At 39.9% G+C, this 22,827-nt stretch overlaps 1 protein-coding gene across 6 annotated transcripts in view; it reads left to right on the forward strand.

Moving 5' to 3' along the window:
• Positions 1 to 204: 204 nt before the first annotated feature.
• LOC141754456 (uncharacterized) overlaps positions 205 to 22,827 on the forward strand; it is a 53,348-nt gene continuing 30,725 nt past the window's right edge. For 3 of the 6 annotated variants that reach the window (XM_074613524.1, XM_074613526.1, XM_074613521.1), the window contains exon 1: positions 206 to 568. In XM_074613524.1, the coding sequence (XP_074469625.1) occupies positions 502 to 568 (67 nt within the window). In that variant the 5' untranslated portion in view covers positions 206 to 501. Of the gene's footprint in view, positions 569 to 22,827 lie in introns of all 6 variants that reach the window. The other 3 variants (XM_074613520.1, XM_074613522.1, XM_074613525.1) reach the window with 2 other exon arrangements.

Below are 22,827 nucleotides of genomic sequence, written 5' to 3' on the forward strand. Positions count from 1 at the left end.
ATCTCCAAGTAAACTGAGCAAACTCTATCTGCGTAGGAAAACCACGAGATGCAGTTAAAAGCCCTGAGAAAACATAGTTAGTGGACCTTTTAATTGTACTTTTTAAAATTAAAATAGCTACTTGAAATAATATGGCATTATTTTATTCTGAAATCTGCAACCGGAAGTGGTGACATCATTCATTCAGACTTGCCTTCACTTACAGGACTCACTGAAGCTTTTTTATTCCCACACTGTAGATTTTCCTCTAAAGAGCCGCTGGATTGGACTGACTCTCTTTATTCTATAACAAGACACTGAAGACAGTTTATTATAATTTAACATTTCAAACCCCCCCAGCTGTTTTCAGTCGGATCCTGTTTCTTTATTATACATTATATTTTTTGGTCACTTTTTCTCTTCTATTCCGGTTGGATTTACAAAGGGCGTGTGTTGGGAGTTTCATCTCCTGTACTGGTGCGACTCTGAGGAATGACAGCAACTGGGATCAGATCAGCCTGAATGGAAACAATGGATTATAAAGAGCTGGGACATCATTTCGAGGAGAAGCTGACACTAACAGACAAATGTGAGTATATTAATGACAATATACATATATATATATATATATATATATAAAAAAATAGGTCATGCATAACATTGCTATAGAATTAAAGAGGGTGGTGGTGGTGGTTCTGATAATACATGTTTTTTTTATTCTTAATCTTTTCATCCTACTAATCATAATGAAAGTGTGAGGGTATTTTCCTGTGCAGTGATTCAACAGCTGCAGCAATGCAACACATCACATTCCTCCCTTCCTCCTTTAACATGTTAAAAGATGGGATGTTTGTCCATCCTGTAATTCCCCCACACTCACACACATACACACAGTGGGCTGTCTGCAAGAAGAGATCGTGGAAATGCTGCACTGGAGCTGTGCTCTCCATTACCAAACACGTCAGTGGTGCACAGCACAGGGTGGAAAAATTACCCATATAAACAGTCAGGCAGGCAAAGCTGGTGCAGCTGGAGAGATTCTGCAAAAAAAAACCAAAACAATCACTCTTACTGCACAATATTAGTGAGATACTAAACAGATTACATGCAGGAAAACTCTTCCTTTATCTCCTTCAGTGTCTTTGCTCAAGAGCACTTCAGCAGCACAGATATACTGGTTGATGCATGCAGAGCTTCAACATCTGCATCTCCAGCTGAGGGTTTCTCACACACTGCACATCAGCCTCTTTGTAGCTGATCCAGTAGCCCAGAGGAGATTTTCTTAATTCCAGTGAAACCTTTATAATGATAAGCTGATATTAGTGAGTCATTTATTCTTATGTTGTATACATGCTATAATGATTTAATAATGTAAATATTACATAAACTGGACCAACAAAAACCCTGAAATATTCTTTCAAAAGCCTGGAAAAGAAGGACATATGGCTGATGTGATTAGGCTGGTATTCACTCTGATTTCTCCAGTATTATCAGATTTATTTGCCAAGTACATGTACACACACAAGGAATTTGACTCCAGTTTTTACGCAGCTCTCTCCGTGTACTTAAACAGAATAGAAATAACAGCTAGGAACAATAATGACCAACAATACAATAAGCATACAATAATAAAAATAAAATGTATACTGTATATACAAGTTAAGTGTTCTGGAAGTTGTAAACAATACAAATAGTGCAAAGAAATAAATACAGGATGGATATAGATGGACTGGATGTACAGTATGCACAGTGTGTAGGATTTATATGTAAAGTGACAGATGATATGTACATATTACAAAACATGTGCATTAAAGATTGTAAATCATAATCTAAAAATGTACATTATAGATTGTAAATCATAATCTAAAAACGTGCATTATAGACTGTAAATTATTATCTATTACAGCAGCAGCAGGTATTTTTGTGTTAAGAGTGTTATTGACAGTGTATGACTGATCATAGAGTAAATGCTTTTGCCAGTGATGTATGATTTTTGGTAAACAATGAAGGTCTGAAGTGGTTCGAGTTCTTTATTTCTGGTCTTACATGTATTTTCAATCTGGTTTATGTGGATTGGTGGTGCCTTGTAAGCAATGATACAATTATAAAACCACATCTCCCCTTGACCTGTGTGCTGGTGGAAGGTGACTCTGTTCACTGGCAGCCCTCCCCCTCCCCCTACACTGTTTCCACTTGATGTGGAGAGCGTTGGATGGAAGGAGAAACGTCTGCTGCAGCTTTTTATCACCGCAAAGGCAGAGCTGTCATGGCTCGCTGCTGATGTGTGGGTGTCTATGTTTACATTTGCTGCAAGAAGAAGAAGAACAGCAGCTATAGTCCGACGGATGCTGGAATTTTGAGGCCAATACTGATATCAATATTTGGGAATTCGATATATTGGTCGTTGTCATTCAACACATAACATAAACAATCTTTTATTATTAATTTGGTCTCTTTGCCTACATTTGATAGTGACAGTGATAGCTATGAAATGGGGAAAGAGAGGGGATGACATGCAGCAACGGGCCGTATAGATCAGCTTCGAACCACGGGCCACTGCAGTAAGGACTCAGCCTTGGTACATGGGGCGCCCAAGAAACGTACAGAGTGAGACATTTTATAGTTGCCAAAATCCCTGGTGGTCAAACTATGTAATGATGACGCTGTTTGGCATTTCTGCTGTGCAATTTCTACCTATTGGCTGACGTATACCTCAATACAGAATGATATATGTGCAATAATCTGGCCAATTTATCATTCTAGCTCTAAATAGCAACCCCTTAAAAGTCCCATATTGAAAAAGTGAGATTTTTATGTTTTAGATTATAAAGCAGGTTTAACTGATATATAAATACTGCGAAAGTATCAATACACTCAATCCACAGAGAAATACACACAGCCCGTATTCAGAAACTGTGCGTTTCAAACAAGCCGTCAGGATTTCTGTCCATTTGTGATGTCACAAATCTACAATATTTAGACCATTTCACAGTTTTAAATGTAAACATACTAAATGTGTCCCAGTTTATTTCCTGTTGCAATGTATGTGAATGTCATCAGAATAAACACCATTCTGATTCTGATTCTGATCAGCTGACAGGATGTAAACATGGGCCCAAGCTGTTGCCTAGCAACGCAATTCTGTTGCCATTCGGTTGAAATGTGCTAAAACCGAGCGTTTCTGATAGAGCGTGAATACAGGTATATTCAAACAGACAGTGTGTGTAAAATAGTGTGTTTTTTGAACATTAAAGCATGCAAACATGTTCTAGTAGAAACCCAAAATACAAGTATGAACCTGAAAATGAGCATGATATGTCCCCTTTAACATAAGCATAAGCCCACAAATAAAAAGGTTCTGTTCTTGACTCCTTTCGGTTACAGTCCTGATCCTGGTGTCTTCAGAAAGGAAACTCTTTGGAGTTTGCAATCAAAAAGTCAGAATTCGTAAAAACATTTATACTAAGCGAAGGCACCGACATGGTAGGCCTATTCTAAGGTTTTTCCTTCTCCTTTATTTCTCTGTCTTTATGAATTCATGTTGGAAAAAAAATCCACCAATTGCTGCAGTGATATTTGGATCTTAAAGTGGATGAATTGTGATGCCTTGTGCTTTTACATGTATAGTCTGTCAACTGTGAGTAAGGATTTAACTGGATGCTGCTTGTTTAGTAGTTAAGAGGAGGGAAATGTCATCCTGTGTACGTTTTTGAGGCAAGGTTGTCAGCTTTGAATCTGTCTTTTGGTGCTTAATCATGATACATTTGTGTAAATTCTTCTTCAGAGGTGTAATTTCTGCTGTAAAAGTTGCTTTTATTGAAATACTCAAGAAGCATTGTATTGTTCTTGAGCACATCCACCCATCGATAAGGGAATATAAGGTGGAAAAACAAAGCATGTTTTGGTTGCCGGCCTTCCAGTCGGAGCTGCAGCACGCAGCATGGGTTGATCAACATGTGACGTTATCAGGAATGCTAGACGCCGAAAAAGGCATGGCGTTGGATAAACAGAAACATTCTTTCTCTCTGACTCCTTTCTGAGCGCTGTGAGTCTCCTTGTTCTTAAGAAAGACAGAAAGACAAGCCAACTAGGGTATGTTTGTTTTTGTACAGCTTGCAGATCTGTCAGAGGGGATTATAATCTCATATCAAAGTGATTTATTCAGGTCGGAGGTTGGCAGACCTTTGGTTGAGCCCTAATACATGTAGACCATCCAAATCCCTTTCACACATACACAGATGCATACACACTCACCCCTCCAGACCTCATATATCTGCTGTCATCCCTCACACCCCCTGAAACCAGTCAACCAGCTACATTACGCCACTTAATCAGTCTGTTTCACTGTCTGCTGGTGTTTCGATGTTACAGAGCAGTTTTGTCTAAAAGGAAACACAGCTAGCGGCTGCCTTTCTTACTGACTGCAAGCGCTGGAGTGAAACCAAGACTCTCCAAGACACGACATGTTCAAAGACTCTTTGTTTACGGCCCACAATAGGAGTGGCACTGGCTTTTTTTGTGCGGTGCAGACGGAGAACCTCTGCTCTTGTTTGTAAAGGAGTTTAAATTGTACAGTTGTGTGAGTTGTTATCTGCAGTGTGGCTGTACCAGCTTTTATAGCCTCGCAGTCAAGAGTCTCAGTGTGGAGCTAAACGCTCCTCTGTGGAAGTAATCATGAGACGTGGACTCCCTTTGGCCCCGAGAGCTTCCCAGTCATGCTGGCTGACGTTATGTTCTTGGCACACATTCAACATCGCAGCCGGGGCTGGAAAATGTAGATTTTGGCCTAGAAACCCTCCTTCCACCCGCTTTTAATTTGCTGCTATCATCAGTCATCCTTAACTCAGAAAAGAAGTAACCTCAGCCTGGGGTTTCCAGGCAGTAAATCGAGTTGAATTACTACATGTAGAGCTGCAATGAACTATTATTTTACATTATTGTATTATAATTACTTGTTTTGTCTGACCAGCAGTCCAAAAACCACAAGAGAAGAACTAAAGGGGGGGGTTAGCGAACAGTCGATTAAACATCAGAATAGTTGAATAGTTGTAGATTGTGTAGCCCCAGTGTAAAAGTAAGGAGTTAAAACAAGTTAGTTCCCAATAAAGTTGGATGACAATAATTCAGTAAGGCAATTAAAGCTGAAGTAGGTGAGATTGGAGCAAATATGATTACAAAAAAGTTATTTTTATAAAAGGGTCACTATATCGTGACAGTAGTACATGAAACAGGTAACCTGACAAAAACCATGTGCCTCTGTGTCCGGTGTCCTCCGGTGCTCCTAACGGCATCTGCAAGATGTCACATACGGGAGGAAAACAAGCAGTAAGAGCTGATCTGAGGTCTGCTGTCCAGCTGCCGTCGATGAGAGCCGGCTGTCAATCACTTGCGAACTCCGACCAAACGGTCAAACTAGGCAGCGCTGCTCAAACATGAATCAATATTCTGTTACTGTAATGCCTATTTCTCGCCTCAAATGTTTTCAGAATCATCTTGTAGTGCACGGTTTAAAAATGTAAAATAAGAAAGTTTGCGATGTTTGCGCCATTGTTAAATCTGGTGAAGGAACGCCAAGTTCTGGTCACATGACTGAAGCACAGCCAATAGGAACGCTCTCTCAATGAAATGACCTCTGATTGGTCAAAGTCTCCCGTCACGGGATAGATTTTTTAAAGCTTGAAAGCAGAGCCATGAGGAGGAGCAGAAGTCTAGTTTTCTCTCAGAACACTTGAATTACAATATGCTGAAAGGTTATTATGGAATTTTTGCCCAATGATGCCAAAATTATACTGCCTACTGCTGCTTTAAAGTGAAAGTAATTCAGTAAAAAAGGAATAAAATGGTTAACTGAGAGATTAGGATAAATTAGGCATAAACAAGGTAGAATGTAAATATGAATAACTAGTAAAAATAAACAGTTCTGAACAATATTGAGGGCAAACAGTGGAGTAAAGGAAATAAAAAAACACAGATTGTGCCTTTAGTTTCAGCTCTTTTCTGTGATTGGTTACTTTAGGTGTCAATCAGTGTCACCTGTGGTGATTGGTTGTTGGTCAGGAAGAGGGCGGGAGAAAAATGCTAACTCCTCAGGATGCTTATTAAGTGTATTGGTGGCATCGGCTAGCAGTTAGCTTGTGTGACTAGTGGATATTAAGTGAGTAAGTCGAGTGTGAGCTTGACCTTGGTGGATTCAAGGTCAGACAGCTGTGTGGTGTCTGATGAAGACACCTGTTGGGCCGTTCAGATGCTAGAAGGTGGTATATGACGCCATTGCTGACGGTTGGTTGTTGTGTTCTGACGATGATGTCACTTCCGCTGCCGTCTGGTTCCATCTTTCGGACCATGTGCTGGTTCTCCAGGACCGACACCGAACTGTGAGTTGGACCTTCTGTGTTTTTGCACCATAACCGTTCGGAGCAACTCCAAGGCTTGCAACTTTTTAAAAAAAATGTTTGCGTGTGAGTGTGAGGGCCCATGATGGGGTTAGAGTGTCTAGTTAAGTACAGTATTGGGGACATAGTGGTAAAAGGGTGAGAAATAGAGATTTTTCCAAAGAAAGCTACTAATAACTGGTAACTAGTCACTACCAACAGGATTTTTAATTGATGACCACCTCTCTTTTAAACCTCATATACAGAGTCTGATGAAAAAGTTGAAATTGAAGTTTTTATTTTAGAAACAAGTCTTTTTTTTCTCTTGATGTCAGACGAAAACTGGTTGAAGGGACGTTCTTGCCTGTTCTTGACTATGGGGATCTGCTTTACATGAATGCATCGGTTCATTGTCTCCATATGTTGGATACTGTATATCACGGCGCTTTAAGGTTTGTTACAAACTGAAGAGCCCTCACTCATCATTGTACTCCAAAGTAAACTGGCCTGCTCTGTCAATACGTGGGTTTAGCCATTCGTATGTTTTTATCTATAAGGCTATTCTGGGTAGACTCCCCTGTTATTTATCTGTCTTTCTAACCAGAAAACATGGCAATTATGGGTTACGGTCTCATGACACTATGCTTGTGACTGTTCCCAGAGCTCGGACTGAGTTGGGAAAGAAGGCCTTTATGTTTTCTGCACCATTTGCATGGAATAGCCTGCAAAATAAACTTAAACTCCAGGACCTAGTCACTCTAAATGAATATAAAGGCATGGTGAAATCTATAGAAATGGACTCTATCGATAATCATACTTGTTTTGTTTGAAATAGGATTATATGGCTTCCCTGCACTTTTACGGTATGGCACTGTTGATCTATTGTTTTTACTGTTTGCCATTCTTGGCCAGGTCGCTCTTGAAAAAGAGATTTTTATCTCAATGGGTCTAACCTGGTTAAATAAAGGTTAATGAAACTAATATGCCAATTCAGTTAATTACAGAGTTAATTTTGTTATTTTAAAAGAGTATAATTTGGGTTTTTGTTTCAACTGAAAGGGTAAATATTATTTGTACATTTAAAGTAAAGGCAGTCAGTAAACTGTTATTCCCTTTCATTACAAAGACTTGGGTCAGTTATTTAAAACGGAGCATATTCAACTTGAATAGATCTACTGCAAGTTTGACAGTTTCTTTGTTTAGTCGTAGGGTATTATAAGTTTCACCCAAAACAGGTAAACCTTCGTGGTAGTTACCTTAATAATAATAATAATAATAATAATAATTTTATTTATATAGCACCTTTCAAAACAAGGTTACAAAGTGCTTTCCAATAAAAGCATGATAAAAAAATAATTAACACCCAGAACTTAAAATCTAAACAAAATAAAATCATATAAATAGTTACAACAATTACATTTAATTCAGTTCAATTAGTTTATATATAGCATCAAATCATAACAGAAGTTATCTCTTAAGAAACAAAACCGCTAAAATTGTTTAATCCTAATGTCAAAAAATTAGATTTTAAAGTTTTTAATACTGTTTCTGTTAGCATCGGAGGGAAAAACAAAAATAAAAGATAAGGCTCTTCAGCTCCTACCGTCCGACAGGGCTCAAGTTCTCACAGCTCTGCTGCCAACTGTGTCTTGTTTGCGTCCTGAGGGCTTGAATGCTTGTACATGGGGGTGGGAGGGTTGGCTGTGATGGGATCGGCTAGAATGACTGTGAGAAACGGGATGGGGAGTCGAGGTTTCAGCAGGGTTTATTGTGGTTTGAGTGAATTCTTTAAGAAGAAGAAGTGAGGAGGAGGAGGAGACCTCTCCCCTCTACACTCCACGTCAGCGGCCCCTGTGACCAGATGCTATAAATCACAGCCATGACTCCGACCTCTCGCACAAGAAAGGAGAGGAAATGCTCCAATCTGCTGCTGAGTCTGAAGAAGGAGAAGCATGTAGCTTCCTGAGCGCCTATGCACAGATTAGTCATGTTTCCTCTTCGTATCCGGTATTAGAAAAAAAAAGCAGAATTCATGAATGGGTTGTTGATATAATCCTGTTTGCAGCATAATCCTGTTAGGGAATGGTGTGAGGCAGAGTTTAGTCATAAAAGGAACTGTCATGTCACATTTTCTAGATTAGACTCATTGTAGCATCACCTACACACCTGGGACTATTTTAGAGCTAATGTCGAGGCAGTAATGGAAAAAAATCAGAGTGATGATCTCGTTATGATTCAACAATATCTACAAATACTCCAAATGTTTCACAGCTAATCCAAAATTACCCAATTTTCAATCATAATATTTTTGCCGTGCACTTCCTAAATATCACTTTAGTGCTCTCAGCAGCTGTTAGTGCTGAAGCTATTTCATCCTCTGTTGCCGCTTCAGGAAAAGCAAAACGCATCACTTCCTGATTGTGCACCAGAGGATGTTGAGTATTGTCAAATAAAAGCCTCTGACTGAGTCAGACTTAAATCATTGTCGTGCTCTATTGATAAGCAGAGGTGTGGACTTGAGTCACCAGTCTGATGATTTTAGACTTGATTAGATAAAATCAAAAAACGACTTTCAACTTGACTTTTGACTTAAACACCAAGCCCTAAGACAGCAGACCAGCTGACAGACGAATAATGACTTGTTTAGGACTCAAAACACACCGAAAGTACGACCTGGACTTCACTTGGGATTTGCAAAGCAGTGACTTTATCCCACATCTTTCGATCGGTAAGGAAATGTTTTAGATCAGTTTTACATGCAGTATATAATTTGGTAAATTGTACAAATGTTAGAGAAAGTCACGTATCTAGATAAAGAAGACGATAAGAAGCGGCACGTGAATAATCAACATCATAAAACAATAAAATCTTGGTAATATTTAATTGCAACATACTGTATGTTTGCTTGCTAATTTTATTCAATTTAAAGTAATACGGGTTATCCTCTCGTGATTGTTTATTTTCCTTTTTTTTGCACATCCGTTGATTGCTTGTCTTTTGAAAAATTGTGTGATTAATGGTTACTGGTAGGGCTGGATATTGTTAAAATGTTTCAGCACCAAAACCACAAAGGTACTTTTTTTCCCGATGCGTTCCTTTGAGATGTATATATGTATTTCATTTAATAAAGATGTAAAATTTTGCCTAAAATTGGCAAGATTTTGATTTAAATCTGGAACTATTTGATAAAAGAATAATTAATCATTCAATATTTAGTCATTTATTTCAAGCGAAAGTGCCAAATATTCTGTATTTCTAGCTTCTCTGAATATCTTTAGGTGGTTGGATAGTAATTTCAAGACCTCACTTTGGATTTTGGGAAAGTGTGATGAAAATATTTCTGTATTCTGACGTTTTACAGACCAAACTATAATTTGCAGATTAATCAATACTGAAAATAATTTCTATTTGCACTGTTTGGTGCTGCAGCCACATTTTGTTTGGTACCAAACAAGCACTGAGGTTTGATATCCAGTCCTAGTTACTGGGAACGGTCTCAAGAATTTGGCCTTTTAACCCAGTGATGCTCTGCACTTACCTTGCATGGCAGCTGGATTCTCGCTAGATGTCACGAGACCACGCAAGAAACGCAGGATCACATGACATCACATACGAAAATCCATGTTGTCAGGCTTCAAGTGATGCGTTTGTGTCCGGCAAGCCAGAGCACGGACCAATCAGCGTCCTGTGAGGAGCTACAGGCGTGGCTTAGGTGTGTGTGAGGTGATGACACGGAGAGGCGACTGTCTGTGAAGAGGTTAGCGTAGCTGCTGCAATAGCACCGGTTCTATCAGAACTAGAGAGTATTTCTTCATTGAAAGAAGAGCAAAGAACAACACTGAATGCGATGTTTTCGCTCTTCTCCTGACTGACAGTTTGATTGACAGATGGTTCATCCAATCTGCAAATTATTTTTCTGAAAGTGTCTTCCCTTTTCCAAACAGTTTCCAATGACGGCTTCTCAGATGGTTCTGCGTAACGAACCATCTGCCGTGTCAGGGTAGCTCTGTACTTGAATGTATCTTAAATATTCAAGATGAAGATTCACTTTGATGTATTACACAGAGTACTACCGTATTGCTTGTGTCCTCAGGGGCCTTTCCAGCGAACCCAGAGGCTCTCCCCTCACTCCGTCCTTTTTTAAATTCTGCATCTCACTCAGATTTGACTTCCTTGGGCGTCGGGCTGTTAATTAATGTTATATTAATCAATATTAATGCTGCTGAATTCATCAGAAGTGTTAAATATAGGATGCTGTACTAGCTGTAACAGAGACGTCACCGCATAAGCTCAAATTTCTTTCTTTGAAGGAGCTGATACATGAACATGTTGAGTATTATTTTAGGAAACAACTCCCTATAATAGCATGATTTTGGTTTAAACAAATTCAGCTGTATCCGTTTGGTTCCTGTCCTGCACTTGTCGCCCATTACCCAAGCTGCCTTGCAGTATGTACTGGATGTTTTTGTTGATGTGTTAGTCCAACCTCAGGGGAATCGCTAACAGATGTACCCCCCCTTCTTCCTGCTTTGAAGTGCACGTGTTCTTATGTGTGTGTGTGTTTGGAGATAACAGCTCTGATGTAGCTACATTTGACGTTCATGCCCACTTAAACACGCACACACGTCACTCAGCGCACATCATCTCAGTCACAGGACCCACAGGCTCTAATATTAGAGCGCAGATGATGGCTGATGCATGTTGCTATCAGGCTGTATGACTACAACCTGATTTGATCTGGAAGACAGGACAACAAAACTCATAATAATAACAATCAAACATATTTATATGATCGGCCATGTGGACTTAAAACAGATCTGACAATGGTGCATTGTTCCCAAACACGTTGCAAAGAGAAAAACCTTTTGGTTGTGTAAGGAGGACGCGTCGTTATGTGGTGGGTCAGATGTTTTTCTTTCTTTCTATTTGTCTTCCATGTGCTTTCCTGCTCTCCAGATGGCTATTTCAGAACGGCAGATGAGCAGCATTTAACCAGATCAAAATGCAGCGTCTCCTTTTGCACCAGTCAATTGATTACCTCTGCAGTCTTCTTCAATGACGCCACTCTGCTTCTTCCATTACACACACACACACAAGTTGCGGTGACCCAGGCAGCAGCTCTCTGTGCCTCTTTATGCCCTGAAATGATCATTGAAAAGCTCTTCTCCAGGAGGGAAGATGAAGATTGAGCTGCAGCAAAATGGCGTTACATTTTGGCTGCAGCTGGTCAGGTTTCCCTCTAGTCTTGCATCTATCACACATCATCTTGGTTGCCAGATTTGATGTGTCTGAAGGTCAGAGCTGCAGTAAATCACGCCTGACCTCGGTTAGGCATCATTACTGTCCCTCCGGCATGTTGATTTTAATCTCCAAAATGATTGAACATCTGATGTTTATGAAGCTGATGCTGCAGGCAGCACCCTCTTCCTGTTGATTTTACTGAAAGGAGGTATTGAATCCTCATCTTCATGGCATTTAGGAAATGAAGGAATGGATTAATTCACTGCAAGTCTAATGTTTTATGCTTGCTTCATAAATTAGAAGGGTCAAGCTGTCAATACTGGATGCAGAAAGTGCACTAAATATTTAAATATGTTCCCCGAGACTAATAGCTGTAATCATATGTATCACAATATACAGCTTATATATATTTTGTTTAAATTCTAACACTGAATAATAACATTCAAAAGAAATGCATGCTTGAGAAATATGTTTACAACAGTATATCATTCATACAGAGTCCAATTATATTTCCATTTTCGTAAAAAAAAAATGAAAAAACATTTGACATATCGGGCAAAAATTTGAATTAATCAAATTAATTTGATATATCTCCCGGCTCTAGCCTCAAGATACATGTCCGTTTTCCGTTAAAGCAGCAGGAGGTAGAATTGGAGCAAATATGATTTAAAAAAAGTTATTTTTTATAAAACATACACTATATCCTGACAGTAGTTTATGATACAAATAATCCTCCGGTGTTCCTAACGGCATCTGCAAGATTTCACAGACCGGAGGAAAACAACCAATCAGAGCCGAGCTGGAGCCTTGCCGTTTCTGAGCAGCTGTCAATCACTCATGAACTCCGATCAAACTAGGCAGCACTGATCAAATATGAATCAATATTCTGTTACAGTAAATGAGACAGTTTGTGACCCCGCCACCATGTTGAGATCAGTTGAGGAAATACCAAGCACCGCCCACCAGCCGGAGCAAACTTTCTCCTTTTACAGCTAAACGGTACACTACAAGATGTTTATGAAAACATTTTTACGTGAGAAATAAGCATTAGAGTAACAGAATATTAATTCATATTTGATCAGCGCTGCCTAGTTTGACCACATGATCAGAATTTGCGAGTGATTGACAGCTGCCTCCGTTGAGAACAGCCAATAGGAACACTCTCTCTCTCTGAAATGACCTGTGATTGGCCAAAGTCTCCCGTCACATGGCTCTGTTTTAAAGCCTGAAAACAGAGCCATGAGGAGGTGGAGAAGTCTAGTTTTCTCTCAGAACACTTGAATTACAATATGCTGAAAGGTTATTATGGATTTTTTGCGCAATGATGTCAAAAACAGTCTGCCTAATGATGCTTTAAGAAGATTTACGCAACGATTCCCAGCCCTTCATCATGTGTCAGGAGATCTACTTCCCCCCAGTTCCTCATAATAGCTTTTCAACTTGCTATTAATAGTAGTCCTAAAGTATTTACCAAAATCCCTTCCTGAGAAACTTTACTGAGTGAAACTACAAGAGAAAAAGAAAGAAAGTCAGCTCTAATGGAAATGTGTTGACCCACTGTGACGCAGCACTGAAACCAGACCTCAGCTGAGATCATCACACCTCACCACGCTGCCAGGTCAACATTAGTCAGCCTGATACAGTTATGCCCTACTTTATGAGTCCAAAACAAGTGGGTGAGTGTGGTGAGGCAGCTGTGGTCTAGATACACTTGATTCTGATGTTTCCATCAGAAAAAAAACCGATCAAGACTTTTTTTACTTAATATTGACTCCCAAGTTTGTAGTTAGAGTCACATGTTAGCTGAAACTGTTACGGGACCTGCTGACAAGAGTACACTCTGTCTTCTTGGCGAGGTCTCTCTTGAAAAATAGTTGGTTAAATAAAGGAAGAGAAAAGGCTAGATGTAATCAGGAGTATTGTTGCTCTGTAAAAACACATGAACAAATAATTGCTTGCAGACTTTCTTCCAGGCTCTCTGAAGCAGGAAGTGATGAGTGTCTGAAGGAGGCTTGTGGTCTGCGGTAATGAGAGAAATAAACAGGACAGAGATCAGCCGCAGTGCGACTCATTGTTACTGCAGATCTGTTTGCTTTTTGTTTCTGTCTTTTGACATTATCTCTACTGTTACTTAGGAAAATCCCTTTTGTTACTTGTTTTTTTCAGCGGTGTTGTACAGGGCTGCGATACTGAAACGTTTCGGCAATAATCACATTTTTACAATAGGCCTACGTTTCAATACTATGTTATACACAAAGTCCTTTTTCCATGTAAACAAAAGTTGTTAAAATGTTAAATGTTGTCTCAACATAAGCATCTGTACAAGAACTTTGGCATTTTTTGGCCACCTGAGGGCAGTGCAACAAGCTGTAAACACAACATTGACATATTATAAAGTTGTTTCAGTGAACATTTTAGCCAACTGTTGCATTATATTACTTATCTAGCAGACATGGAGCAGCATTCATTTGTAGTCGCATTGCATCTGATGAATTTAAGTTCAATATTCTGTCTTTTAGCTCTGTTTTTGGTCTCCACCAACTCCTGAGGGAAATAACTGTCCCCTTAGCTGCTAAATGCTCCACTATGTTCACAAAGCTAGTCGCTAACTATGTCTGTTTGACGTTTGGTGCTGGGTTAGAGACCTTACAGTGGTTTTATGAGAGCTTTTCTGCTGAAAACATCTGTTCGTGGCTGGAAACAGGGTTGATAAGAGCCGTGAGACTCAACCAAAACAGTAAAGCTGCAGGCCAGAAAATTCAAAACAAAAAACTGAAAGATGCTAAAACACCGATAGGAACTACAGGCTTTTTCCATTGTTAATATAAAAATATTGATGAGTGCAAATTCTGATTTAAATCAGGAACTATCTTGATCAAAGAATAAACAAGATTACAAATGACCAGACATTGAATGCTAGCTTTCGGTACTTGACGGTTTTTGATACTCTGTGCTATTGACACAATTTGGGAGATCCCAAAAAAGTATTACAGTTTATTATAGTGCTAAATTTCTCTCTCTCTTTTTTGTACTTTTCCTTTTTGTCACTCTCAAAGCAATACCCATACTTCTGTTTTTTACCCTACAACCTTGTAGACAGTGTGTGAATGACTGAGTAGGTCTGTGGCTGCTTTATTGATTTAGCTTCCTTCTGTGTGCCTTCAACATAAAGACCTTGTGGTAACTCGTTGCTATATTTACATCACGAGTCTTGCTTATCTTATCGTTGCTATGTCGTTGAAATGATGACCTAACGATGATGTCATGCCTGAGGAAGTGAAACTCCTTGACTACAGCCTCAGTCAAAACAAACCACGCCTGAGCTATTTTCTCCGCGTCTCGAAGAAAAGCTTTTCTCAGCACCCCGCCATTTAAAAATGGTTCAGAAATCTTCCCTTCTCGCTGCATCTCCTTTGACCCTATTTTTTAAGTATCAACCCCGAGCCTGAGAATAGAGAAGCAGGGAAAACGTTAATAATGGATGATCCATATATGATTCATGCTTGGCTCTGTTGTACGTCTTTGTGACTGGGTAACCCACTTCTTTGTGGTTAAAAGCATCTGGAGATCCCTCCGGTTTGCGGCGGTGTAACATCCTGTCGCCTGCCATTCGCCACTCTGACTGAATCTATTTTAGTTCTCATTTTTCAGACCCATACACTCTATGTAGTACTTGTATTAACTTTTCATAGCTTGTCCTGTGTTCAGAGACAGGGGAGTTGTTGAGATAATGAGAAAATGGTCCCTGATGTTTGCTATTATAAACCAGCATGCTGTGTCAGGATCCGATTTTTGGTTGTTTGAAGGCAGAAAACAGGTCATATGGGTTAGTATTAAAGAGACAGTTCACCCAAATTACAAAAAGAACATGTTTTCTCACTTCCCCAAATAATAATCAAATAATACCCAGTGATTTTCGAATATATTTTTGCTTTGAATGCAAATCCCTACGAGCTAGCAGTCGTCATTTCATTCAACTGAATCCTCGGTTCTTGGGTAGAAATGAGAAGCTATATATCGTCTATCTCTGAAGACCGATAGTTTTTAAAATGACTAAGAACAGAAGGGAAAACTTGGCAGGCGTAGCGGTGGCGTGACTTAACGAACGGTCAGCTATGATCACTTCTAGCCAGACTCCAAACAAAGGGAAAACGCAGCCTTGTCCGTAGAGCTGACACACAATGGTCTGTGATTGAAACCTAGCTTTAAAAGTGAAGGTTTCTCTTCTATCACGAGCACAGAGAAGCCACATGTCTTCTTCTGTGACGGTGATTAGTAGCTGTGCATGTTGTAAATGCTTGTTGCTGCGACCTGGAACTCATTGCAAACACAGCTGGTGGTTGTCGTGACCTCGCACGGCGTAACGGGAGAATCTGAGGGGTTCAAAGGTTCGTGCAGCATTTGTTTCGTGAGGCCTGAAGTTTTCCTGTAGCCCTCAGAGGCAGTTTGTGTGGTTGACATTTTGTTTGTGGGCTTTTTGATATCATGTATGCTTGAATTTGGACTCAGTGACCTTTCGGTGTACTCAGTGTTCTTGTCATGAGAGGGGAGCTGGGGGTTTTCAGTTCGGTACAATGCACACCAGATACCATTTTTCCTGCTGCAAATTGGTGTTAAACTTGAATATTACATTTTATTATGTGAACGTTTCACACACGCTCACTGGTTAATAGCTCTCCAGACATCCAAACTGGACGGCGTGTGTTTTGGCTGTTGTTGCTTTCAGCACCACCAATGTCCCAGGAATGTTCTTCCTCTGCTTTTCCCTGGGGCGTGGATGCATGTAGCCCAAGAGCGTTTCCGTTTTTTTTTTTTCTATCCACAGAGGAAGAGGTGGCGGAGGCGTCCATCAAGGCCACAGTGCACAGCATGTAAGCAGTCAAATACGTCCTGCAGGAATGAGAATTTATGTCTCAAAATGTCTGTTTTTGGTTGGAATATTACAAATTCACGGAGTCATGTAATCTGTGTTTGTGCATTTTGTGGAAATCAATCAGATATTGTCCCCGTTGTTTTGACTACACGTACAGTGTTTAATCTCTTCCCTTTTTTTGGATGATTTTAATCCTTTGAGTCCTTGCCACATGCAGACCATGCATGCAGACACACACAAAAGACACATTTGCTGTATAAACACGTGCAAGGGGGAATGTGGATGCCAGGGATTCCTGAGGTTGGCCTGACCCAGATCCAACATGTCCCACTCATCACAAAGACACACATACACATATATATGCGTTCACATACTGGCTCTCTCATGCACATAACTCCAAACAATAGAGATGTATAATAGAGTCTGACCTGCTTCACACAGCAAGGGGCTCAGCCCCCCCACCTTTAAAAAAAGACTGATGAAAGAGGCGCTTCGCTTTTTAATATTTTTAATATTTACTGTACCTGCAATCAGAACAAACTCATAGTAGCTTTTTTTAATATAAAACCCACTATTGTATTACAGCATGGAACAAATTCTTCCAGAAATGCATCCCCAGCAGCTGTAGGCGAATGTAAACAGTGTGATGTAATTCACTTTCTAAATCCCATTTTGATGTTGAGGTGAGCAGCATTGTTGCAGTAATACAATATTTACAATAATGCACTCAGTTGCCAGTTTATTAGGTACAACTAGTTAAAACTATTGCAGTCTAATGCAACAGTTCATGAAGGTTATAATATTATGTAATTTAGCCTACGCTCATTGATAAATATGGGTGGACAAAAATGATCGAGCTTTCTGAAAGATCCCAGTTTCCAAATGGTAATTACATCTTGGATGTTGATGTTAACAGCACAAGTCAAAAATTTGTAATAAGCTTTTCTCATAGAAGACATTTTGACATGCCACATAAAATCAATTCAGCTGCTTTTGGTTTCAAGGTCGTGGATGTGGAAACCATGACTTGGCGTTTACTGGGACACTTGAATAGAACAGAGCCATTGTTAAAGGTGCTTTATTCCAAATTCAGAGCAATAATATAGCAGCAAGCTATACTATTTGCAATCCAAAGATATAGAGGAGTAACGTCTACCTGAGCAGAGAATGAAGTCACTCTCCCTCTGTGTGTGTGTGTGTTGTAATTCAAGCTTCTCCGTGCTTTGTTTATGTAGCCGGTCCGGCCGCTCGTCGCCGATCTGCACTGCGCTCATACGCCAGTTACCGCTGATAATGCCGTCCCGACCCACGGCATCGTCACAGAAGCGTAATGCCCACCCTCTGGTTATTTGCACTGTTCCTGCTGTTAGCACTGTTAGTTGCTAGCCGCCAGCTCAGCCGTCGCCATGTTGACAGCTATGTGGACGCAATCCCTCAATCATAGATAGGATCTGAATTTGAAATTTAGCACCTTTTAATGTTATGAGTATTTTTGGGAGATTCTGCCTTTTTTCGAAAGTAGACCGTAGAGAGATGATGACAGGAATAAGGGGCCAAAAAGGTCACCAGCTGAAATCAAACCAGGGATATTGAGATCGCAGTACAGTCCATGAATTATGCCCCTTACAGGTGCATTTTATTTACTTTTCGGATGAGATGAGCTGTTGCCACTAAAAACTGAGCTCAATTAGGCTTATCTTGATCACCCAAAATACTTTGAAACTGTGTACAAATGCATAAAAATATAGTGAAATTCCCCCAAAGTTTCTTTTAAGAATGTCCATGTTGTAACGGTAGAGCCAGACTGAATGCAGAGAGAAAATTAGAGAATATGTGACTGGTTGGCCTACTGCCCCACTTACCTGTCTGACACCATCTGTATTTCCATCATGCTCATTGTGAGGGATACCCCTCTGACGAACTCACTGCGTTTGCTCTGCTTGTAATGTAAGTTCTCTTCTCTCCTCTTAGCTTGGTGCTAAATTAAAGAGAAGATCTATTGGAAAATACTTAAAAATGTAACATTCCTCATATTTCTGGGAACATTTTATTTTCTATTTTTTTGTTTTCATAGCTGTTTGTTCCACATCACTGTTTTCTGTCAGTCCCTCTTAGGGATGCTCATTTTGAAAAAATTTCTTAACCGATAACCGACCCTCGTTAACCGATTATTAACCGTTAACCGACAAGATTTGTGCCTCGCATGCAGCGGTGTGCCAGCTGTAGGAGCACAACAAATATTGGTTGACGGAAGTCCCAAGTTCACCCGTCCGGGAGCGTTAACTTAGCAGCTACGATGCTGCGTGTAGTGTCGCGGACATGCCGCCACTTTCCCAGTAAAAGTCTCCACCACACATTTAGTTTAGTTTAGCAGGTTGTCAGCTGTGTGTCTGCCCGGATTAACTTTAGCAAGTGGCCAACAAACAATGTGTGTATTTGTGCTACGTTAGCAGCTCTATCATTGCCGCAGGCTTCGTGCTCGCCGCCGCACACATTCTCTGCGTAACTTTAGCGAGTTTCCAGCAGATCCTGTGTGTGTTGGCGGTGAGTGTGAGGTTGTTGGTGGCGTTATAGCTGTGAACGTAGGTGTAGCAGTGTGTATACAGATTATTTGTGATTTATAAATGCTCCGAAACTACAACTCCTCCGCTCCGCTCAAGCGAGCCAGAGACCAGAGCCAACTTCCTGTATCCTGCAACTCTGGCTCCGCTTCTTAAAATGGGCTGTTAAGGTGGACCAGCTTTTCTCATTAAAGTGACGAGCCGCTCAGCTTTTTAATTAATTATAAATATTTCTTTTAACCATTTTAACTGATAGCGTTAATCGGTTAAAATGCTTAATGTCGGTTAACGGTTAAACGGTTAATTAACATCCCTAGTCAGGAGCCTTTCAAAAGGGGGATTCTGGGAAATGTAGTGCACGAGGACTAGAAGTAATGTGTATCTAAGGGTTAACAGATTTTTTTTTCCTGACCATCACTGGTAAATTTCAGTCTTCAGTCAAGCTTGGCAGGTTACCAACTCTCATTTGGACGTCCTCCTCTGTTTTATTCTGTTATTGGTAGCAACAGTTTTTATGCCAGATGGGTTTGGATTTTATCAGCCAATGCGGCCCACACACAAACAAAATGAAGTTTTTCCTGCACTGCCCGTGCAGTAAATCTGGTGTACCACATGCTGCAGTTTGTGGTCACTGTGCCGTCCCAAGGTGCCTCGACAGAAGCCAGCCCCTTTTATGGCCGACATTCTCAGTATGGTGCTTATCGCTATTTATAAACCCAGAGTCTGTCACAGTGGCACAGAAACCTGAGAAGGCTGGGGAGGGACGAGGAGCTCTGAGGGAGGCAGGGAGGGAGGGAGGGAGTGACGGGTGAACATCATGCTGAATTTGTGTTTCTGTGTTAAATGGAGCCTGTTACATGAAGGGCTGATCATGTGTGATAAGATGACTTGATGCTGAACACGTAGTTCTGCAAAAGCTGTGTGGATTGTTGTTGTTGCAGGGACACCACTGAAAACATGTATTAATGTTAAGTCTGCATATTTTGATTAAGGTTTTCCCATGTTATGATTTAATCTTTCATAAGTAATAAGTCATTCTTAGTATATTGGAAGCAATTGTGAAATTTCGCCATTGAATTTCACTTATAACGACCAGGGGGTTTTCCTAAACTACTGTGCCAACAAACATTGAAAAAGTTAATATTCATGGATTTTGTAACTCATATTATTATTCTTCATCTTCTTTTTGTTGGTAATGATTCTCTAACTTTTGGAAATACAGTTCCTCTAATGCTTTGTGGGGAATGTAAACAGGAAGTATAATGTTACCAAGGATTCAGTATGCTAAATGCTTCTACAACTTGAGCCCTGTTTTTTCAGGCTGTATTTAGTCACCATTACAAGTATGCCGATTATTACTAATTACTAATTAGCTATTAGTAGTTCCTGTTTGTAATGTACTCATGGATGTACAGACAACTATCACTGGATTACTTTGATACTGAAGAAAACTTAAAATCACAATGATTCTCAGGCCAGTTCTGGAGTTGTAAGGAGCGTTGTTTTTCCTATTTCTGAGCGGATTTATGGACGTTTATTGGCGATATCTTCTAAAAGTATAAGTCACACTGAATCTAAATATGTACGTCATGTCTTAGTGTTCACATTTGATTGAGTTATGACTCATAAAAGGAGTGTGATTTTTTATGCAAATTGTGGCAATTTGGTGTTAAGTGTTTTTTTAAAGTATCTTAACTGCTTCCATGAGCCATGAAAACCTCTGATCTAGACAATAACTGTAATAATATTTGGCTATAACACAAGGATGTTCATTTTAGCTGTAATTATGAAGCCTTATTGGACACTTTGAAACAGCTGCTAGTCAGTCATTTGGTGTTTTCTCTCTTCTCATGTTGTTCACTTGTGTTTTGGGATTCATTTCTGTTCTCTTTTGGCCACCACCTGAAGTGCAGCTTTTGCAGAACAACAGACACTGTGGCCACTTCCGAAATGCTAAATACTAATATTTATATAGTGTAGTTTAACAGTAGCACAAGTAGAGAAGTGAGTCATAAAGAGCTGACTCAGCAATGCCAGCTAGTCAGCAGTATATCTGTTAAGTTTGGCTAACATTTATCAAGTTTAAGCTGCTGGCCATACCAAACCAAGTAAGACTGTAACATTAAAGCCAGTGAGTGTGTTGAATTGGGCGAGGCTGTGTTTTATTTCTCATGAATTCAAAAGTTTATACTGTAGTCTTGCTTTAACACAACTCCTGTCATCACGGTACAGTTTGGATGCAAGAAAACACACAACAGCCACACCCATGCTGTGCTTATGGTAATAACTAGTTAGAGTCAACTCTGCAGTATAAACTAGAGTCATATGAGGGATCTGGTCCTCTGCTCTGTAGTCTTCTCTGTGCAGCTTATCACAGTGGCACCTGGTTTACACGTCGCACATTAGACATCAGAGGTATCTGATGTACGATACAGTACAATAAACTTTATTTATTTTAGATTTTCAAGTGATCACTCCCACAAAGTGAAACATACGAGCTGGAAAATAGTCCTGCAACCCTAAAATGATAATATTTGGACAGACGTACAGTATGAGAGCTGAAGAGAGGAAAGGAGAGTCTTTATCAGTCTTTTTAATAATTATCTTCCTCAGTAGACCGAGTCACCAGACGGTAGTTTTGGCCGCTTTCTACTTATTTAATTCAGTGACCAAAATGTTGACATGGAGTAAAGTAGTCACCCTCATCACTGTTGTGTCATCACAAGTTGTTTCACCTTCTATTGCTCAGCATATACACCATTAAGGCTCAATGATGGTTATCAAAACATAGGAAATAAATATCCAGAAAATAAAACCATCTATAAAAATGACAGAAAACCATACAAGTAAAAGAATAGAAAAACTTAAATTAAAATTAAAATGACGTTGAGTTAAATCATTTACGAATTTCCAAATTGTTGCCAAGTCTTACAGTAGCTCAAAACTCTTATTCTACATATCTGGTTTTATTTGTATGATGTTTTTCTGACCGTGTTATGGTGGATAGTATAATCAGCACCACTTGTCAATGTGCATTTTTGAGTATATTTGACTTGTCTGGCCAGTCTTATATACTCTTATATACTCTTATATACTCTTATATACTGTTATATACTCCTTTTTTGCCCCCCAGGAATATTTTGAATTCTAGAAAGGGATTTGAGTCGTCCTAATCGTTTTCCTCTGTGTCTCTTACAGCCATATAAGGCTGGTAAACTGTCCAAATTCAGAAAGTCAGCCACTTACTTGGTGAACAAGTAATCTTCTCAAGTGAGGAGGAGCACTGCAATCCTCTTTTTACCAAATCCTAATCCTTTTTTTCAGGTAGAAGCAGAACCATTCTGTTTGAACATGATCCTGCATCTTCTTTTTCTTACTCTCTTATCTAAACACACAAGGGGCTCTAATTTACATCCTGTCATTCCTCCATTAGTATTCTATAGTGCAGCCCGTGCTTTACGCTGTGTGTTGAAGTACAGTGGGGGTAGCTGGAGAGGAGCCCAGTGTTAAGCAGTGATTTATGCGGTTCGGCGAGCGTTTGGACGGTTCTGAGGAGAGCGTCACTCTCCATCTGCCCATTGTTGGCTGACTGGTGTGGAGAGCTGGCCTGGAGCCTGAAGTCTCTCACCTTCCTACCTCATCACCTGAACTGCCGTCTCATTATTTCTCCAGCTCTGGGTCTAGCTGTTACTGTCTTTATCTCCCCTCTTTTTTTGTCTTTTCAAATCCTACGCTTTCTTTTTCCTCCTATGTCATTATAAAAACAGCCTGCTGCACCATTTTTTCCACTCTCTCATTGTCC

Source organism: Sebastes fasciatus, chromosome 17 (assembly GCF_043250625.1).
Source record: "Sebastes fasciatus isolate fSebFas1 chromosome 17, fSebFas1.pri, whole genome shotgun sequence".
Taxonomy (NCBI): Eukaryota; Metazoa; Chordata; class Actinopteri; order Perciformes; family Sebastidae; genus Sebastes; species Sebastes fasciatus.